Below are 19,640 nucleotides of genomic sequence, written 5' to 3' on the forward strand. Positions count from 1 at the left end.
TGATATATTATGTGTTGAACATCTCGGCTATGGCATATTGATTCAGTGTGTTTCTTGGCTGTTGTGTTGAATGCTGTTACAAAGAAGTGCATGAAGAAGTTAAAATGAAAGTATTACAATGTGGGCAGTAGCATGCTGGTAATTGCTTTTTGAGCAGTGAAACTTGGCAGCTGGTGGTGGCTGGAATCAGTGTGAAGTGGAACTGCATGGACCGTTGTCTCTGGTGATTTTTGTAAAAGAACACTTGCACAGTATTTGGAGTATGCAAAACACGCAGCCTGTTTCACTTATTTTAATGTTTGTTTGTTATCTTAAAACAGCAATTTAGGTTACACTGACACTGCTGCTCTGAATGCACGAGAGCAGGGCTACTAAACCCTGGCCCTGGACAGCCAAAGACAATGATTCAGTGAGTTAAAAAAGGCACCTATCAGTTTAATCAAGGGTGTTAAGCACTTGGCCTTCCAGGAACGGGGTTGGAGCTTCCTGCTGCAGACATCCACATGCACTTTGTTCTACTTTGTGGCTGTCATTTACAGTAACAGTCAAAAGTTTGGACACACCTTTCTTTCTTTATCTTTACTATTTTCCACATTTTAGAATAATAGTAAAGTCAAACGCTATGAAGCAACACAAATGGAATTATGCAGTGACCAAAAAAGTGTTATAAACAAATCAAAACTATCTTATATTTTACATTCTTCTAAATAGCCCAAAAATATTTTTTAAAATTAAAAAACATTTTGGAAAGAAATTCATGCATAGGCATCAATATCACTATTTATATTTGTCTAAGAAACACATTTCAAGTATTTAAGCACAGGTATTTAGTTCAAAATGTCTTTGAATGCATGTTCCCCATTATCTTAATCAGGTGTGTCCGTGCTTTTGACTGGCACTGTATGTCTGTACGCAACGGTAACAATCGACTGTTTTTGCCTCACAGCGGGACGAGCTCTCCTCCCAGTTTGGACAGATAAGCCTCAGTCGGCAGTCTTCGGGTGAAGCCCCCGAGCCCCCCGCCCCGCCCCCGGCCTCGGCGTACCCCCCTGGCCTGCTCTCGCAGCCCCCCCCTCAGACGGGCTTCGTCATGGCCTCGCCCACTCAGCAGCTGCCCCCCGGGGGGTTCCCGGGGACAGGGCCGCATATGTCCCAGCAGGTCCTGCAGTCGTCCCAGGGGTTTGTCCAGCAAGCTCCAACTCAGGTAGGCCTGGCGTACAGCTGCACATGCGAAGGCGTCTGCTGCTTTTATTTAATTATATCCAATTTATAAACAAATCCGTCAGGACACACGTGGGGCCACAGTGTGGTGTCGTGGTAACGAGCAGGGCTCGTAACCGAAAGCTCGCGAGTTCAGTTCCCTGCTGGGGCACTGCCATTGTACCGATGGGCAAGGTGATTACCCCAAAATTGCCTCAGTAAAGTATCTAGCTGTAAAAATGGATAATATGTAAAATCGTAACCTATGTAAGTTGCTCTGCATAAGAATGTCTGCCAAATGACAATAATGTAATGTAATAAACAAATCCTTGAGGACACATCTGAAGCCCTCATGATGGAGACAGTGGAGAAGTGCTTCATTTTATTTTATACTTCAGTGGTTTAGGCTTTTTTTACTTACTCTTTTTAATAGGTAACTTTGAATGTATCTATGCTAAGAAAGGGGGTCAAACCCTTCAAAAATGGCCCTGTAGCATTTTGAGCAGAGCAGTTTGTCATTCGTTGCCTGTTTTCCCATGATCCAACGAGGCCTGGTTTCAGTAAGCTTGTTTGCCTCTCTCTGGAGGCTTGCTATGAAAGCGGTGCTTTGCAGGTGACAATTAATCATGTTTAATTGACTTGAACATGTCAGACAAGGCGGATCAGTGATTTACTGTCTGGCAGATCACAGACCCTGTCTCCTCTGTCCTCACAAACTAGCTGCTCGTCTCCTGAGGGGTGGGGGGGTATTAGTATGGAGGAGGGGTGCTCCAGCAGCAGAATTATAAATGCAGTTGCCTTCAACCAAAAAAGTAGCTTAACTCTTTTCAGTCTGTACTAAATACACACATTTCAGTCATAAGTGAAAGCCAGTTATAGTAGTGGCGTATTTATACACACACACACGCACACATTATATATAGTACCAGTCAAAAGTTTGGACACACCTATTCATAGAAGGGTTTTTCTTTATTCTTACTATTTTTCACAATGTTGAATAATAGTAAAGGCAAAAGTATGAAATAACACAAATGTAACTACGGAGTGACAGAAAAGTATTAAACAAATCAAAGCTATCTTATATTTTAGAGTCTTCAAAGTAGCCAAATATTTTTAAAAAATTGGAAAGAAATTCATATTTCAGATACATATCGTACATCAACTTCACTATTTATATTTATCTAAGGAACAAATTTCAAGCATTTAAACATAAGTCCTTAGATCAAAATGTCTTTGAATGCATGTTTCCCTTTATCTTAATCAGGTTTGTCCAAACTTTTTACTGGCGCTGTGTATGCACATAAAATGTAACTGAAAGAATACAGGGTGGTCTCCAGCAACATAGCTCATGGAGCCTGTAAAGTGACTGTCATACCGAGCACACAGTCGGCCCTCGTTTCCATTTTCTTTCCCCCTATTTGTTCATATTCCTGTTGGAGGGGTCTAAGGGTTGTGAGCAGCTGTGGCCAGTGCTTGTGTAGCCGTGTCCTGACTGCCCTCCCTTTGCTGTCTGCTGCTGCCGCTGTAGAGCATCACTCCATCACTCCGTCTGCTCCTCTCCTCTCCCAGGTGCCAGTGTACTATTACTCATCCGGCCAGTACCCTACCTCAAGCAGTCAGCAGTACAGGCCCACGGGTCCGCTCCAGTACAGCACGCACAGGAACCAGCAGATTCCACAGAGCACACAGCAGACAGGTGTGTGGGGGACGCGGCCCTTCCGGCATTGGTGTGGTTCAGATCAATGTGGACCCTCAGGTCAGCAGTGATTGCATAGATTGTGCACCCTGATTTCTGACACATAGGTCTTGTATGTGAAAATGTATCAAAGCTTTTATGGCTATCCTTTTTCTGCCCTTAACCCTTATGTGTGACCTTATGTGTGTGTGTGTGTGTGTCTGTGTGTGTGTGTTTCTGTGTGTGTGTGTGTTTGAGCGTGTGTGCGCTCAGGTGATTGCGGCGCACCAGACTTGTGCAGCTCGACGGGGGGCCGTTGCACTGTAAGAGATTGAGTAGCAGGATCTCACAGTGAACCGGTCTCTTTTCTGGCTGCTCCCTTCTCTTCAGGTACTTCTGCCACATCACACCTGGCTCTGTTCAGCCTATGGGTGTGCCTGTGTGTGTGTGTGTCTGTGTGTCTGTATGTCTGTGTGGGTCTGACCGGGTCTATTTAATTTGTAATGTTTAACTCTGTTACCCTTCCAGCAGTGTTAATACCCAGAAACTCTGACAGATTCTTTGTCCGCCTTTACTTCCTCCTTTTTAAAATGGTGCATGGTGAATGATGGCACTGCAAGTGAGAACCTATTCTAGACAGTTTCCCCTGATTGATTTTTGTCATTGTTTTGTTTTGAATGTTGTTGTGGCCTTTGCTTCATTTAGACTGTGCTCAGAAGTGCGGCTTCCCCTTTCCTGAGTTGTGCCTGTGCTCTCTGATGCATTGATTTCATTTTGAGACACTGTATCAGTGCAGCGCTCAGCACTTATCAGCTGTCTGTCTCTATAGAGCTGTGTGTGATACACAGAGTATCTGTATAGAGCTGTGTGTGATGTATAGAGTGTCTCTTGTATAGAGCTGTGTGTGATGTATAGAGTGTCTCTGTATAGAGCTGTGTGTGATGCATAGAGTGTCTGTATAGAGCTGTGTGTGATGCATAGAGTGTCTGTATAGAGCTGTGTGTGATGTATAGAGTATCTGTATAGAGCTGTGTGTGATGCATAGAGTGTCTGTATAGAGCTGTGTGTGATGTATAGAGTGTCTGTATAGAGCTGTGTGTGATACATAGAGTATCTGTATAGAGCTGTGTGTGATGCATAGAGTGTCTCTGTATAGAGCTGTGTGTGATGCATAGAGTATATGTATAGAGCTGTATAGAACCCTGTAAGGTTGTGCGTGTATCTGTATGTGATAAATTCCACTCATAAAGGGCTCCTTTGGGCTTCCTTTCAATCTCCCCACTGATAAACAGGAAGGTTAGTTTAACTGATCACTGCAGGCTGACTGCTGGGAGTGGGGTGTCAGGGTCAAGGGTCTCATGCCTCTCTTAGGTCATTTCCGCTAGCCATACTAACCTATTTTTGGACAGATGGCCCCAGTGTGTGCAGGTTTCCTTATATTTCATTTCCCTGAGGTACAGTTAGCTCCAGAAGGACATCAGCTGAATATTCATCCTCCCACCACCTCTCACAACTCATCCACGCCTCCCCTATGTCTGGCTTTGAGTGGAAACCAAATTTTTAGTGTGCACCTCCAGGTAAGAGTGAGTGGAAATTAGGCAGCAGTTCATCACCTGCTGTCAGAGTACCATTGGAGTAACACATTGGAGTAGAGTAATGCTAGTAATACATATGTGTATGCATTTAAAAAAAATGGATTCCTGAAAATACAGTATTTATAACTTCTCCTTACCTCTGGATTGAGTTGTTGTTTTTTTTTTTTTTTGAGTGAAAGAGCTTGGAAGTTCTTGGGAGAGCATAAGTGAAGCGCGTTTCTGTGAAAGCTGATTTGCAATGGAAATGAGCGTCATTTACATTCCGTTATTTTACGCACGCTTCAGGGGTACCGCACGTCTCACTGAGCTTCCCTGTAATTACCATTTCTCCTTCTCCGCTCGGGTGGTCATTAGCATACTTGCCCGCACGCAACAAAAGGGGGTCAGAGAGGAGGAGGTAAATCTGACAGAGACGGAGCGATCAGAATAACCTGATAACCCTCCCAGACTTCCGTTCGATCTTTAGCGAGGAGCAACTCCATCAGCCCCGCCAGACCTGTGGCTCTCTGTGGTTGATTATTTACGTCTGGAAAACAAGTCGCTTTGGCACAGATTCAACCCAACTGCAAAGCACTTTGTCCTTAACCGTGAGCAATGAATTTAGGGAATTTGGCAGGGGTATTGGGAGGAGTGTTTAGTGGGTATCAGAGGTCGCGTCCTTAGCCTGATAATCAGAAAACGCGAATTGAAAACACAGAAAACACTCCCTGTTTCCTTATGGCCACCTTAGCAGTCCATCTTAAGCAGGTGCCTGGCACGGGAAGCGTCAGATCAGCAGAGGCAACTGGGGCCAGCTGGGAGACGCACAGTTAATTACCGACACAGACAGGATCAGGTTCTCTGTCCACCTGGAGAACGTGGCACGGGACACCAAAGTTCGCTTTAGCCGGTGAGAGAGAGGCTGTTTTTCGGAGCCAAAAAGGAACGGCGATTAAAGAGAGGGCTCCGCCAGGCGGAGGAATGCTGTCGTTTTGGGGGGTTGTAAATGGCGGCGGCGCGATAGGGATCTGTCTGCAGTTTGGGAGAAATGCACTTTATGAAGTGTAATAGCCTGGGGGCCCTGGAGAAGAGGAGCATGGATGAGATTAGATTAGGACCCAGCAGAGATAAATCTTCTCAGGACCAGAGGACAGTTTTTCAGCCTCCTGCTTCCTGTTGTTTTCATTCGAAAAGTAATGGTGCCGTTTTCTGCCATTCTGATTATCATTTTTCACATATGTATATATATTTTTTTATTTTTTGCCCCGTGATTAAATTATGCAAGAGAGGCAATTTTCCACCAGAGGCTGGAAGTAATCGGCCGGATCCAAATGGTCTTTAAAGTGGAAACAGAAGTTGAAGTGGGTGTCCAGAATTTAATCAGATTAATTTAATCGCTCCCATTTCGGTCTCCTCTTCATTTTTACACAAACCATGGTGAATGGACTGAATTGCTTTATGAAATATCGTTGCTTAACGAGCAACAGAAAGAACCCAGAGGACTGGACCAAACGCAGTATCCATCACTTGCTGCAGACTTGTGTGTTCTTTTTATTAAGTCCCAATTTCGTTTTACCAAGTCATGTATAATGATTAATCAAACAACAATCATTTCATTTTCGCAGTCATTTGAACAATTCTCTCCCAAACCAGCCAGTTATCAACAGACTAAAGCAAGTATGTAAAATTCTGTCTGCCACATATGCAGCCTGTATTATAGAACGAAAATCAAGTACATGAGTTTTTTTTTTCTTTTTGTCTTTAAAGGATGAATTTCTGATACCAAAATATTCAATAAAGATGCTATTCCATTTTGAGCCTGGCAGATGTGTATGGTTTAAAAGAAAAAACCCTAACATTAATGATATTGTGTCAGAGTATCTGGCTCCCAGAAGGCAGTGGGAGATATTGTAATATTGAATGAGCATTCATGGCCCAGGCCTTCAGAGGAGCTCTACATTCATAGAGTATTAAAGAGGACAGTCAACTGTCCTGAGCTCATTCTGCAAGTAGTAGACAACTCCACACTCCACGCCATTTCCTTTGTTAACACAGACAGCACTATTTGCTCATTAAAATAATTGGCAGGTATATGGCAGTAGCAGGCTGTCATTCATCCAGGGACAGTGCCAAATTCATTAAACCAAGCTTTATGATGGGGAAAATTAATCACAGATTGGTTCAGATGTAGATGTAACTGAGGATACACACACAAACACAGGCGCGCACACACACACACACACACACACACACACACACATAGACACACACATACACACACATACACACACACACACACACACATTTGAGCTGAGAGACTGCGGCTGCAAATTCTGATTTATGTCTCTGATCTTTGTGTCAGAGGAGGTTATGAAAACCCTCCCTCTCAGTCCCTGTTCCCGTCGCACAGACCACATTCCCCGGCGCTTCTCCGACCGACCGCAGGAGCAGAAATCGAACTCTTCGCACAGCCAAGAGCTTCGTAGATTCTCCCCTGGACACGGCAATCTGTCACGCAGGTCGCCGTGACCTGTGACGGCACTTCCCCTGCCCTAAAAGCATCGCCGGGACTCCGAGCTGAAAAATGCCAAAGCTGTCACCTTTTCAACGCTCAAGTGGCAGTGGTCAAGCCCCGCTGTCCGTGTCAGGCCTGGCCAAAGCCATTCTGACACACAGCCTGCGCGTTCATCTAAAACCTTAATTGCTTCATTGGCTCAACAGCTGGAGCTGAGTGACAGTGTGATTGCAGTTTATAGTTTGACACTATCGAAAGTGCAGGGGGATTTAAATATCAGCCGTACTTTTGGGAGCATTTGCCAGGCCTCTTTTGGAAAGGTGCGCTCTCTGAGCTCAGCTGAATTGTTTAGTGCGAGAAATATGAAAATCTGGTCTCTCAGAAGTGGGGCCCAGGCATAGCGCGCCATCTGCTTTAAGCGCCGAGGCTCCATAAAAGTGTCAGACGATGTAAAATAGCGGACACACTCACACACTCTCAGTTTCCTCCCCTGCAGCGTTTCCTAAATATTTATGAGGGCTGTGTCTGGGGGTGACCCCCTCGCGGTTTCTGCTGCGTCCTCATTAAATTCTTTTTGGGAAGAGGAATGGACCTGTTGTCGGTCCCCTCCAGCCTCTTGCAGCAGGGACAGAAAGGCACCGCGAGGGCCCTGCACAGGTATTAAGGTGGGGATAATACACACTCAGCAACAAGATACCCGTATGACTGACTAATGGGTGGATGTGCTGCAGTGAACCTGGAGTTTTCTTTTTTGGCTTGGAGTCAGCCATCCAGCCGTTGCTGTGATGTCATCTCATTTTAGGTGCAAGTGACAAACTGTTTCCCCGATAGTAGCATGAAAGCTGATATGATTCCCTTTGTACCTCATGCATCTCTGATGTCTGAAACATTTGTGAGTTGCTTACTTTTTTCCTGTAAAACATAAGGATACTGAAGGAGAATGAAATGGAAACAAAAACTGTTTTTCTGCAGTTTATTGGATTAAAGAGCAGGACTTGTAGTCAGAAGGTTTCAGGCACAGATCTCAGCAGAGCACAGTTGTACCCGTGAGCGAGGTTTTTTTCTGCCTGCGTCGCCTCGGTAAATTTCCAGCTGTGTAAAGGAATAAAAAGGAAGTTGACCTGGACAGGGGGGTATGACAAAGCAACAAATCATTAAAAAATAAAATGCAATTTCGCCTAATGCGCTTCGCAAATTTACAGGAAGAGGCGGCGATTCCTCGGAAAGGACGGCGGGTCGGCTAATGAGGAGTTATGCCCGGCGATTACACCTCTCCTTGCTTCCCCCGGTGCTCGGTGCGGGTTGTCATGGTAATGGAGCGGTACTCGGGGACCCGGAATGGCGTGTGCCGTGCCCCCACCAAGGCGTCCGATTGAGATCCCGCGTTGATTGCATTGGTCTGATCCCGTTATCTGCATCGGTGATTGATGCGGCGCACTGCGGCTCTAATGTGGTTTTATGAGCGGGGCAGGGAGACAGTGAGGGATGAGGGGGAGACCTCAGCACTCGGGATTATTAGATGAGGGCCTGGCTGGTGTCCTGATTCAGAGGGCAAACAGCGGAGTTAGCGCTGCTTCGCCCGTATTGATCTGGCCAATTCTGATCTCTGCTGTCCGGCATTTGTCTTCACAAAATCATATCACCACCCATAGGGCTCGCAAGTGCTGGGGATGCAGGTTTGCAGTAATTGGTTGCACTGTGTGAGAGTGAGACAGACGGTGAGAGAGAGCGAGAGTGAGAGAGCGAGAGAGAGAGAGAGAGAGCGAGAGAGAGAGAAGAGAAACAGGAAAGACAAAGCAACAGAGAGACGGCTAGAGCATGTGTTCCATGAAAGTAGACTGCTTGCATTAATTTGCTATAATGTATGTGTGCTTGCATGTGTCCAGGTGTCCGTGTGTGTGTGTGGGAGAGATTGACAGAGAGAGTTTTGTCAGAAGGGTGACTGTGATGTGCACTGAGTATTTGTGGGGTAGTGGGTGGGATATAGGAACAGCTCCATCACAGCACTGTCGCTCATAACATGTCCTCTTATTCACTTGCCTCCCTGATTCTTTACCCGCCATCGCCAGCAGTGGACCTTCCTTTCAGCTACCAGACAAAAAAAAAACAGTCAGACTTAGCAATCAGGACAAGAGAGAATCAAAAAGTCACCACAGCACACAGGGCACTGGATATGGCTTCTTCTCTGCCGGGCTGTGCCAGCTAAATGCCATTTAAAATAGCCTGTTCCTTTCTACCCCATTCCGTGCCTCAGTCAGCAAGGCACTCACCTTGAGCGCAGGCTGAGGCCTATGGCACAGATTCAAAAGCAGCTGGCAACGACCAGGAGCCCACAGGTGCAAATTAATTTGGCCTCATTCTGCTGGGGATAGGGGTGGGTCTCAGGCACCATGAAATTCATCAAACACCAGCAAGTTACTTGGATGACCTCGGTGAAATAGCTCCAATCCAGTCCACCACTTGCACGCTGGCTTAGTGTAAGTGTGTCAGACGATTGCATTTGCCTCAGCAGGTCGTATAACTGTACTGAGTTACAGTTGGCAAATCCAAACAGAGCTGCATAAAGGGGAAAAAAAACATGAAAATTCCTGTGCCATAAAGTACTAACATGAGTTCAAAAGACAAGTAGAGCAGTTCTGTTACAATGTAAAAGCCTTGGGGAAGTGTTTGGTTTTTATGAATCCAATATTTATGAATCACCCCAGTGGGGACCATTGGCTGGTTAAATGCCATGTTAAGTAACTGTACGTTAAAATGACTGCTAACTTGATTTTAATGCTTGTCTGTGGTTTACATTGGTAATTGTTCTAACAGCTGTTATTTTTAAAACCTGTAAAATACAAATATGTTTCTAGCTCTTTTACATAGATCAAAAAGGAAAAACAGCTTAAAAGTCATGCTAAATATGTGTCGTGGTTGCAGCTGTAAAAAGCCTTGCTGTGTGCAGATCTAAGGGTACAGCTTTAATATTCTACATAATATCTTACAACTATGCTTTTGTATCGGCAAAACAAACGTTCCCTTCACAACAACCTTCACATCACAAGTGTGTTGTCACTTGTGCTGATATTCACTGGCTGATATTCAGTTCCCAATGTCACATGAATTACAATAGTCTTTCTGTGAAAGCTTTATGCTCTTTTCAAACGAGTAATGAATGTACCATTCATTTACAATTCACAGGGGCAGGAAAGGAATAGACATCCATTAATGCCGTTATTGGAGGTTATTGAAGGATGTAGCATCACTGGCAAACACAGCTGACACATTGAGAGTGACTCAGGTCCCCCCCCCCCCCCCCACACACACACACACACACACACACACACACACTCCTTCCCATCTTCCCCTGCTGTTAGAGTGGTGGGGGGGGATTGCAGATTGGCAATGAAAGATATGAAAAGGCAATAGTAGAGATGTCACAGCTATGTATCTATTTTTATTCATTTCTCCTGTATTTAAACAGGAAGTTCAAATGAGAGCTCATTTCAGGTTTGCAGTATTGACCTTGGGAAATAATGTGGGTTGGAAATATTTGTACATCAGCTACAGGGGGCCAGACTGAGAGAACCAGCTTGGGAATTTGATTTAGGACACCGGCATTAACACCCCTACTGCTTTGAAGTGCCGGGGTATCATTTAATGACCACAGTGAGTCAGACCTCGGTTTTAAAGTGTGATTTGAAAGATACCGTCTCCGTCAGCGTAGGAGTATGTGAGTGGCTTTTCATTCAGGATGGAGGAATGACATTTACCATTCTCCAGCCATTTGAATGGCAGCTATAAAGTCAGTTATAAACTTTAATGTCCCTGTTACCAAAAATAAACATAATTTTTCCTAACAATCCTCATATGTCTTTGCTGTAGACAGTAAACTACTGTTTAGCATTTGGCGGAAACTAATATGGGCACAACTCCATTCAGACGGACTTCCATTTGTCTGGTGCCATATAAGAAAGAGCGTAGGCTGTACCCATTGGCCGAAAATACTTTCCTGTCAGCATAGTGTTTGAGCCCTGTTTGAAAGTGTTTGCTTCATGTGTATGAAAAGTTGCAACAACAGAATTTGTTTATGCACTTCAGAGAAGAACAGTCAAATCTACCGAGTGAAGTTTCGGGATAAGCAGCACCTGACTGAAGCTGTGAAATTTTAGGATGACAAAAGAAAAAACCCAAAAACAACAACAACAACAACAACAACCAAAGGACGTCTGTTCTTTATTTTGACAGGCACAAAAAGCAGCGGGCGTAATCAGCGTCACCCACTCGGTGGGAGAGGAGCGAGCGTTCGGGGGCGCGGGTGACTGACAGCGTCGTCACTCCCGGGGATGGGGGCGTCAGAGGCAGACCGCTTATTTCGGATGATTAAATCTTTGAGGACGTGGAAGCAGCGCATAATCAATCTATCAGCCCGGAGAAAGAGCGCCTGGCTAAGGGCGTGATTACCGCCGGGCTACCGCGGTAAACACACACACGCTCCAAGACAAAGACCTGCTATTTTTACATTACCGCCATTTGCCTCCGAATCGCCCAGAGTGCCACAAAAGCTGTTGACTCTCTGGCTGCTCGGTGGTTATTGCTCCATCATTATCCACACTGGTAGCGGCAGAAGAAGCTGCAGTGGCTGCAGTTTTCTTTGATATGTTTAAGTTAATATTTCCATCCGTGTGTTTGTCCCTGGAATTATTAACATTGACTAACATGCTGTTGCTTTCTGCAGTTTTACCAGTTCTTATGATGTGGCACCATGAGGTCAATTTGTATGTAACCACACCATTGTTACATTAAGTTAGAGTCGAAAGGGACAATATCAGCTAGTTTAGTGATGATGTCGCTAGTTTATTGCCTCTTATCATTACCCCCTTAAAATAAACTGCTAATAGCACCTCATTGGTATTTGGGGATACATTAATGTGTATCCCCAAATACCAATTAAAGTACATTAAAGTCGAATCCAGCCAATATGAGCTGCCTGTACTATAACCTGCTAGTATTTGTCATACATACTTGCAAAGACTGATATAATTATTTTCTAAGCAAAACAGAGATTTCACAAATGGGTGTGGTGCTCGCTTCTCATGCTGTTCTGGTTTTTATCTTCAAACCATTTGGCCTCTGTTTGAAATCGACCATCTACCTGGAAACAAGAAACAATTTATAGCGAAGTGTCCTCATTATACGCCAACTCATGCATTTGAAAGCTTATAGCATTGCCTCCCTCTGTGACACAAATTGGAAGCTTCTTTCTTTGGTACTTCCTGTAAAATGGTACACTTTAATGAAATGACTTTTTTTTTCGCTGCCTGGATTTCACAGCTTAATTAATACGAGGGCATCTGTCAGTTTTTTTTTTGTTAGGTTAGTTAGTACTTTGCAATGTTGGTTGTGGCATATGATTAGAGATTGGCCATAATTCTGAGAGAGAAATAGCTGAAAAACAATTGCATAAAATGTTATATTTGCAGTGTAATTTCCAAAATCAAGACTTTCTTCTTTTTTTTCTTCAAAAAACTGCATTTACTCTGCAGTAATTGAGATCTCGCATTTTAATTATTTTTCATTCCATCTTAGATATAAATCAACAAATACTTAATCCAAAAAAAGGGAATAATAGGGCCAAAGCTAATAGATCTGGGAAAGTTAGCCGTTTTTGTTGGAATCGTGGCAGTCTGATTTACAAGCATCATTAGTGCACAGGCTAATGAAGGAGAGTGTCAAATGAGTGTGCATTGCCTGGCAAATTCTTCCCCGGCCCAGCCTCCCATCCTAACATAATGACTTTCATAAAAGATATGCAAATCAGCCTGATTATTCGGGATTAGAGATTTAAAGAGGGAGGATAGTAAAGGGTTTATTTGTCCAGCAGTAACGGGGCGAGGACTAAACTGGAATATTAAATTAACTGCCTCCTAATTAGCTTCTAAACTCTTTTGGCACACTGTTAAGGCGTGTGATGCCGCTTCAGTAATCAAGCCACTGGCTCGGCTCCAGGATCAGAGAGAAATCTGCCCATTACAGGGGTTAAGGTTAAAAGTGCCGGTTCACTGACTCGAGAAATAGTCCCGGCGTCTCTCTCCGCGCTGCCCGCTCGCGGGGATAAACAGTGGTGTGAGGTGGTGCGGTCAGAGCCCCGCAGGCTTGTGGTTGTCCTGCGTTGTACCGAGGCGCGTCAACTTCACTATTTATACTTGTTTAAGAAAACAAATGTAAAGCATTTAAGCATATGTCTTTTGATTAAAATGTCTTTGAATGCGTGCCGCCCATTATCTTAATCAGGTCCAAACTTTTGATTGGAACTGTATTGGCTGCAGAGGCCTAAATACCTGCATATTTTGCATCATTAATCAGTGAACCAATAATGTAGTTAATTAAAATGATTTAATGTAATTAAAATGAGTTTTTACATTTTAATATTATTCATGGACAGGTAACGTCAGCCTCAAAACACTGCTTGCTTACCCATGCTGTTGCTGGCAACCAAATATTCATTTAGTAGATTTTTGCTGCTGAGCATAACCATGCAGCCATCAAGACAGTCATATCAAACATGATTGTAATTAGGAAGTAGGAGTGCGTGGACACAAAACAGCAAGATATGAGTTCATGTTTTCATTTCTGGGATAGCGGAGGGTCAGGGCGGTGGGGGCGCTGCAATATCCTTAATGTCGCTTAATGTCGCTGTCATAACTCCATTGTAGTGATAATGGTTACCGTTATCTGTACAGTTAGGCCCGCTTATTCCCTTGAAGACGCCTCGGTTAGCCGGGGGGGTGAAGCCCTTGCCTCCGTCTCGCACACGATTACATTCCTCCACACAAAGCCTCATTTATCTGCCGCTCCCACCTGGCCTCCGTCACCTCCCTACGGACAGGCCCACAAAGCCAGGAGACACCTGGCGCTCTGAGCCACACATGAAAGAGGCAGAGGGCTTACCTTCGTTCGACAATCATCCTCAAGCTGTTTTCAATTAATAAGCACGCCAGATTCAAATAAGGATCACCCATTAGTGGTCTAATCCCTTTTAACTTGATTGCATTTAATGATTGCATTTCGGTCCTCCAAACCCGAGCACGAGCCATATAAATTAGCAATAGGTGAACAGCAATTATCCGCCCCCCCCCCCCCCCCCCCCCAAAAAAAAAAAAACACTGAGGGCACCCTGACCTTTTATTTTCTTTTTTTTTTACATCGATGGAAAACAAGCGCAATATTAGAGTCTGACGTCACCATCAAAAAGGTCGGCGGTGCTCATTCTGCAGCCTGTTTTGAAACGGTGGCGTGCGAGAGCTGGCAAAAGTTTTTTCGGGGGAAAGGCTGGCGTAGATGGAACTGAGCTGAATTTCTCCGGTCCGCTAACCCATGTCCTGAGTGTCAGTGTATAAAACGATCTTGTCCTCCCATTACGGCGAGCTGCAGGTGCCGCCGGAATACCAATGCCTCTCGCCCTCATTATAAGGAGCCTGATAGAATCGCACAGTTATGGCTCATTAAACCTGAGGAAAACAGAGGCAGGCTCGCCGGGGGGAGATGGCGGTTTGATGGGAGTTTTTTGCGCTTGTTTCTCTTTGCACACGATGTCCCAAACCCCCTTACCCCCTCCCCCCCCTCGAAAAAAAAAGAGAGAGTAGGTAGTAGTGCATTTAAGAGGGCTTGCTAGCCAGCTCTTTGACATCCCAGGTCAGACAGGCAGGGCCTTTTTTTTTTCCTTTCCAGTTCACCTCCAGACACCTAACCAGCCCCCCCTCCACACCCCCCCCACCTTCAGTCATGACATGGAACGATCCATTACCAAGAGGCGTTCGGTCCTGGGGAGGCGGCGGTAATCCTTTATATCCACAAAAAGCCCTGCAGCCGCTCTTCCACATGCAGGTTTCTGCAGCTTTAATTAGATGATAAATCAAAAAAAAAAAAAAAACGGGGGAGAAGGGGGGGCAGAGGGAGAGAGAAGAAAGAAATGATGCCGTCCTGTGCATTGTTCAAATATTGTTTTCCTGGTCGGAGCAATTGTTGGGTGAGCTCTTAGGAGCCACTGCGAGGTGAGGAAGAAGAAAAAAAACACAAAAAAAAGCCCTCTGCTCAGCTGCAGCTCAGCGGAGCTCAGACCCGCTAATTGATGGGTTATTGTTGTGTGGCTTTCAGCCCACTGCCTATGCGAGGCTGCACAATGACACTTTGTCTGCAAGATTAATTGGGAGGCTTTTCTGCCGAATGCATTGCGAACTCAGAGGAGCACTAATTAGCTTGCTCACTCTCCCCGGAGTGTAAACCATCTCACCCCCCCCATCCTCTACCCAACCCCCCCTCTACCCAACCCCCCCCCCCCCCCCCCCCCCCACCCCACGCCATCTACAGTCATGGATGAATGGCTTGTGGCACCCGCCAGGCTTTGGGCCCAGTCGGGGAGGCGGGCCCGTGTATTGTTCCACTTGTGATTGTCACTCACAGCATTGTCTAAATGAGGTGCCGAGCTCTCCACGATTGGTCGACAGCAACCGGAGACAGTTATCAACTTTGTTCTGCGTCAGCTAATCCGAATGATTTGGTTTATGTAACAAATCAAAACTGGAGCCAGATAAATATCGGTCCGTTGTCTCATTCTTTTTCTGGTTTTCATTTTTTTTTTTTGCTGTGGGAGAGACAGGCGTGGATCGGGCAGCATGTTCCACCCCGCATCAGAGCCTGAACGAAACCTTTCGCTCTCGGTTGTATCAGTGAGATTCATCTTAACCTCGCTCCAAAAATAGACAGACCTCTGGCTAGATTTGTTCTGTTAAAGGAAATTGGGTTGGTAAAAAGGATAAATTGAACTGACCTTAGTTCAGCCTTTCATATAAACATCCCAATCCTTCAGGCTGAACCCCAAAACCTGTCTCTGTTACAAATATGCTTTGAGGGTGGGGAAATGCTTCAGAGGGGGGGAAAAAATGTGTGCAAATTTATCCATCATTTTAGCATTTCATTACTTAGAATTCAGGGCATTACACGGTAAGTAGGGTAGGAGGGCAGCACTGGAGTGCATACAGCACTCTGGTAGTTTACACAGAGAGAGAATGAGACTGAGACATGAGAGGCTAACAGGTTCTCACAAACCAGCATTCAACTAACAACTCGACAAAACGAGCTGAAAGCCCAACCGTATCGAAAAAGCAGCATAGATGGTACCGAGAGACGCCGTTTTAAATCCAACGCCTCACGAGAAAGAAAGGGTTTGAATGCCTTGCTGTAAAGTGACACTGACAAAATCTCTCTTTTGTGTGCTTTGAATTCTGTAGACCAATATGATAGTCGCTCTTTCAGATTAATCTTTTAAAGCTTATCCCTTTGTGACTGAGTGTCAAAAAATGCAACGGTATCCTAACAGAGTGGGGAAAGCAGTGGATGAAATATTGTGACATGGTATAGTCTGAATAAACCTCGGGATATGTGGAGCTGTCATATATTGCCTGGCTCGTATGAACCAGTCAAAAGATTTTGTTCTCAAAACACTACGATTGGTTCAGGTCAGTCATAATAGTCATAGTACACGATTAGCCACATCCATTCTGGGTTGCAGGGGGAGGTTTCACTATTCTGACCCAATTGAAATTCTCTTGGATGCAGTGGAGATGGTCACCAGGACTGGTTCCAGTGATGCCTTCTCTGGAAGGGCTAGGACTGTTGCTGTGTGGTTTTACTCGCTGTGAGAGGTGCAGTTTTAATGAGGGCCTGAAACCTCTGTGTCTCCAGCTATACTTTATATATATAGTCCCTGCGTTAATTATTCAGCTAGCAGCCTTCATCTGAAAGCACTCGTTTTTCACTCATCTGAAGACAAGTGCTTTTTATTTATTCACCAAATCCCAGGTGGGGGTGGGTTGTTTATCGAATTAAATGATGTATAAACACCCCAGCTGAATATCTAAAGGAATTACATTAGGAAACAAAAAATGCAGACCGGAACAGCCAGAGCAAATGGAGATGATCATGGCACATAGCACAAAGCGATGAGAGAGAATCCTCAGATGATCCCGGTAACAGAAGCCAGCATTTGCAGAAAAACCGGGGCGATTTCTCCTCCGTCGACTCCAGCGACACATTGGCTCGCTCCCTTTTTTGACGTTGACAGTGAAGTGGCATAGGAACTGGACTTGCAATCAGAAGGTTACAGGGTCACTTTCCAGGAGGGGCACTTGTGTTCTACCCATCAGCAACCTTAAGCTGAATTACTTCTCTAACTGTGCAACAGCATGAAAAGATAACAAGCAGACCAGCAACACTTTCTGCTTAGCAAATTATAATACTCCCGGTCTTGTTTTGACTCCTTAGGTTACCCGCCAGTTTTATCCAATCAGCAGCCAGGATTCCAAAGCCTGATGGGAGTGCCGCAGCATCCCCAGAACCAGAACCAGAGCTTGATGTCCAGCCAGCAAGGGAGTCAAGTCCAAAGCGTGATGATGCCGTACCCGTCCATGTCTTCATATCAGGTAGGCTTCCTATTGTCAGGTTATTTGCGAGGGATCTAGAGCGACATAAGTATAAGACTGGTTGTGTGATTATATTAAAGTGTGCACACACACACACACACACACACACAAACACACTAATACACATACACAGACATAGTTGGGAAAAAAAATCATATGGCCTGGGTTGTGTAAACACAGCTGTAATTTGTCAGTGTTGGAGACCAAAAAAAGAAGCATAATCTGAATGAGCCAGAGGTCAAAAACTTATATAACAATTGGAATAATTTAGCATCACAATTAAACCCATAATTTCCATATTTTTTAAAACAGTATTATTCATAACATTGCAAAATGTAAGCACATTAGCCATCCTTAGGAGAAATTTGCTATTTTACCTTAGTAGCTAATATGAATGCTTTTAAGTCATCAAGAGAAACAACCTGTAAGCCATGTGACCTTAGAAAATACACAACAGCATATCCAGCCCTGACTAAAGTGCAAAGTAGACCTCCACTGACTGGTCAAGGAGAATCCTGTTCATGGGTCAGCCCACTCTTTCTATCCAATTGGATACTAGTGATGGTGCAACTGAGACTTGTGGGTGAAGCCTCTGTGGAGTGTGGCCCTTACCCTCATGTGCGCAACCCCCCTCTCTCACCCAGGTGCAAATGACGCAGGGTTCTCAAGGGATACCCCAACAGTCTTACCAACAGACCATCATGCTGCCCGGTCAGTCGGGTCAGGGGGCGGTGCCCAGCCAGGGCGTCCCCGTCTACTGCAACGTGATGCCGCCTTCCCCGCCTGGCAACCTGCGGCTGGTGGGCGCCCCCTGTCCCTCCAGCACTGTGCCCGTCGTCCAAGCCAGCTGCCGCACAAACTGTGGCAACCTCAGCAGCCCGGGGTGGCAGGTCAAGTACTGACATGGCAACCCAGGGGGCGAGCACAGACAGTCACGACCAACGATGGGAGAGCGAGGCTTCACCAAACACAAAATGGGCGGAGCTGTTGTGTGTCATCAGTGACTCTTGGATTTGAACCAATGACAGCGTTATGCTATGGAATGCAAATTTCTTTGATTCACGTGAGAGTTATTGAAAGGGTATAGCAACTCCCAATAACTCGGTATGGGAATCATGATGCCCCGCCCTCCCATCAGTAGGTCCTGACCCCTACCCCTCACCCCCACCTACCGGTGCATTGGACAATTCTAACCATGGCCTTTAACAGCAGGGGACGAGAGCAAAAGTGACAGATATTCTGTATAATTAAAAAACAGTAATAATTCATATGTTTGCTGGTTTATGGTGCATACTTTAGTCCTGTTCCTGCGTGGGAGGCCTTTGTAGCTTAGCGAGGTGACATGCATTCACTGGGTGATGACCTCTTCCTTTTCACTGATCACCACTGTGTAGATTGTAATAAACCTAAAACTGGATTAGTTTTGTACTTTGTGTTGAGTTTGTGAAGCTGAAAGTATTTAAAAATGATATTATATATACACACATATATTATATATATAAATATATAAATAAAAAAATGATACTGTACCAAAGCTGTAATGGGACTGCTGTATTGAAAGCATAATTTATATACACAATAGAATTTTTTATGGCTATATACTGTATTGTAGTGTTTCAACACAATAAAATTATTCGGCCTCGTGAAGAGAGGTCATGTTTCTAACCCTTGTGTGGCGTCTTCTCTTGATTTCCTTTGACTTTTTTTATACTTCACTGCTTTTAGCATCTGAGGGGGCTTTTTCATGCCAGAGAACACCCAGCAGTGATATCTAACTGATGTACAGCTCTGTCATTCTGCTCTATGCACCATCCCTGCAGTGGAATAACTGAACTGTTTCAGCACCTCAGACTTTAAGTCAACCAAGACCTTTCCTCGGAGAAGGATTTAAGGAGCGGTAAGGGTATTTCTCAAAGTTATTACCACTAGTTCACTTTAAATGATTTGTAAGTTCCCTGAAACAATGTAGTAAGCGTGAGAGAATGGGCGCCGAGGTAAGGATTTATTTGCGCTTGTAAGTCTATAATGTCTATCGAAACGCCTTCAGCACATATCATTTTTTCGACGAGCCCTAGGTGTCCTGTAATATTGTCACATAATTTGTCCTCATTTTTCAGCTTGCGAAGAAGGCCCAACAGAAAGTTCACCTCCTGCTTTGGAGATGCACAGGATGTCACACAATTTTGTTTAGTTGGAGCAGGAAGCCTCTCTTT

The 19,640-nt window shown here is 44.8% G+C and overlaps 1 protein-coding gene across 4 annotated transcripts in view; it reads left to right on the forward strand.

Annotated features, from left to right (window-relative positions):
- The window catches only part of arpp21 (cAMP-regulated phosphoprotein, 21), a 75,202-nt gene extending 56,271 nt beyond the window's left edge, over positions 1 to 18,931 (forward strand). For all 4 annotated transcript variants that reach the window (XM_036555355.1, XM_036555359.1, XM_036555356.1 and 1 more), the window contains 4 exons: positions 947 to 1,204; positions 2,770 to 2,896; positions 17,270 to 17,427; positions 18,072 to 18,931. In XM_036555355.1, the coding sequence (XP_036411248.1) occupies positions 947 to 1,204; positions 2,770 to 2,896; positions 17,270 to 17,427; positions 18,072 to 18,329 (801 nt within the window). In that variant the 3' untranslated portion in view covers positions 18,330 to 18,931. The remainder of the gene's footprint in view (positions 1 to 946; positions 1,205 to 2,769; positions 2,897 to 17,269; positions 17,428 to 18,071) is intronic.
- The last annotated feature ends 709 nt before the right edge of the window (positions 18,932 to 19,640 follow it).

Source organism: Megalops cyprinoides, chromosome 21 (assembly GCF_013368585.1).
Source record: "Megalops cyprinoides isolate fMegCyp1 chromosome 21, fMegCyp1.pri, whole genome shotgun sequence".
Lineage (NCBI taxonomy): Eukaryota > Metazoa > Chordata > Actinopteri > Elopiformes > Megalopidae > Megalops > Megalops cyprinoides.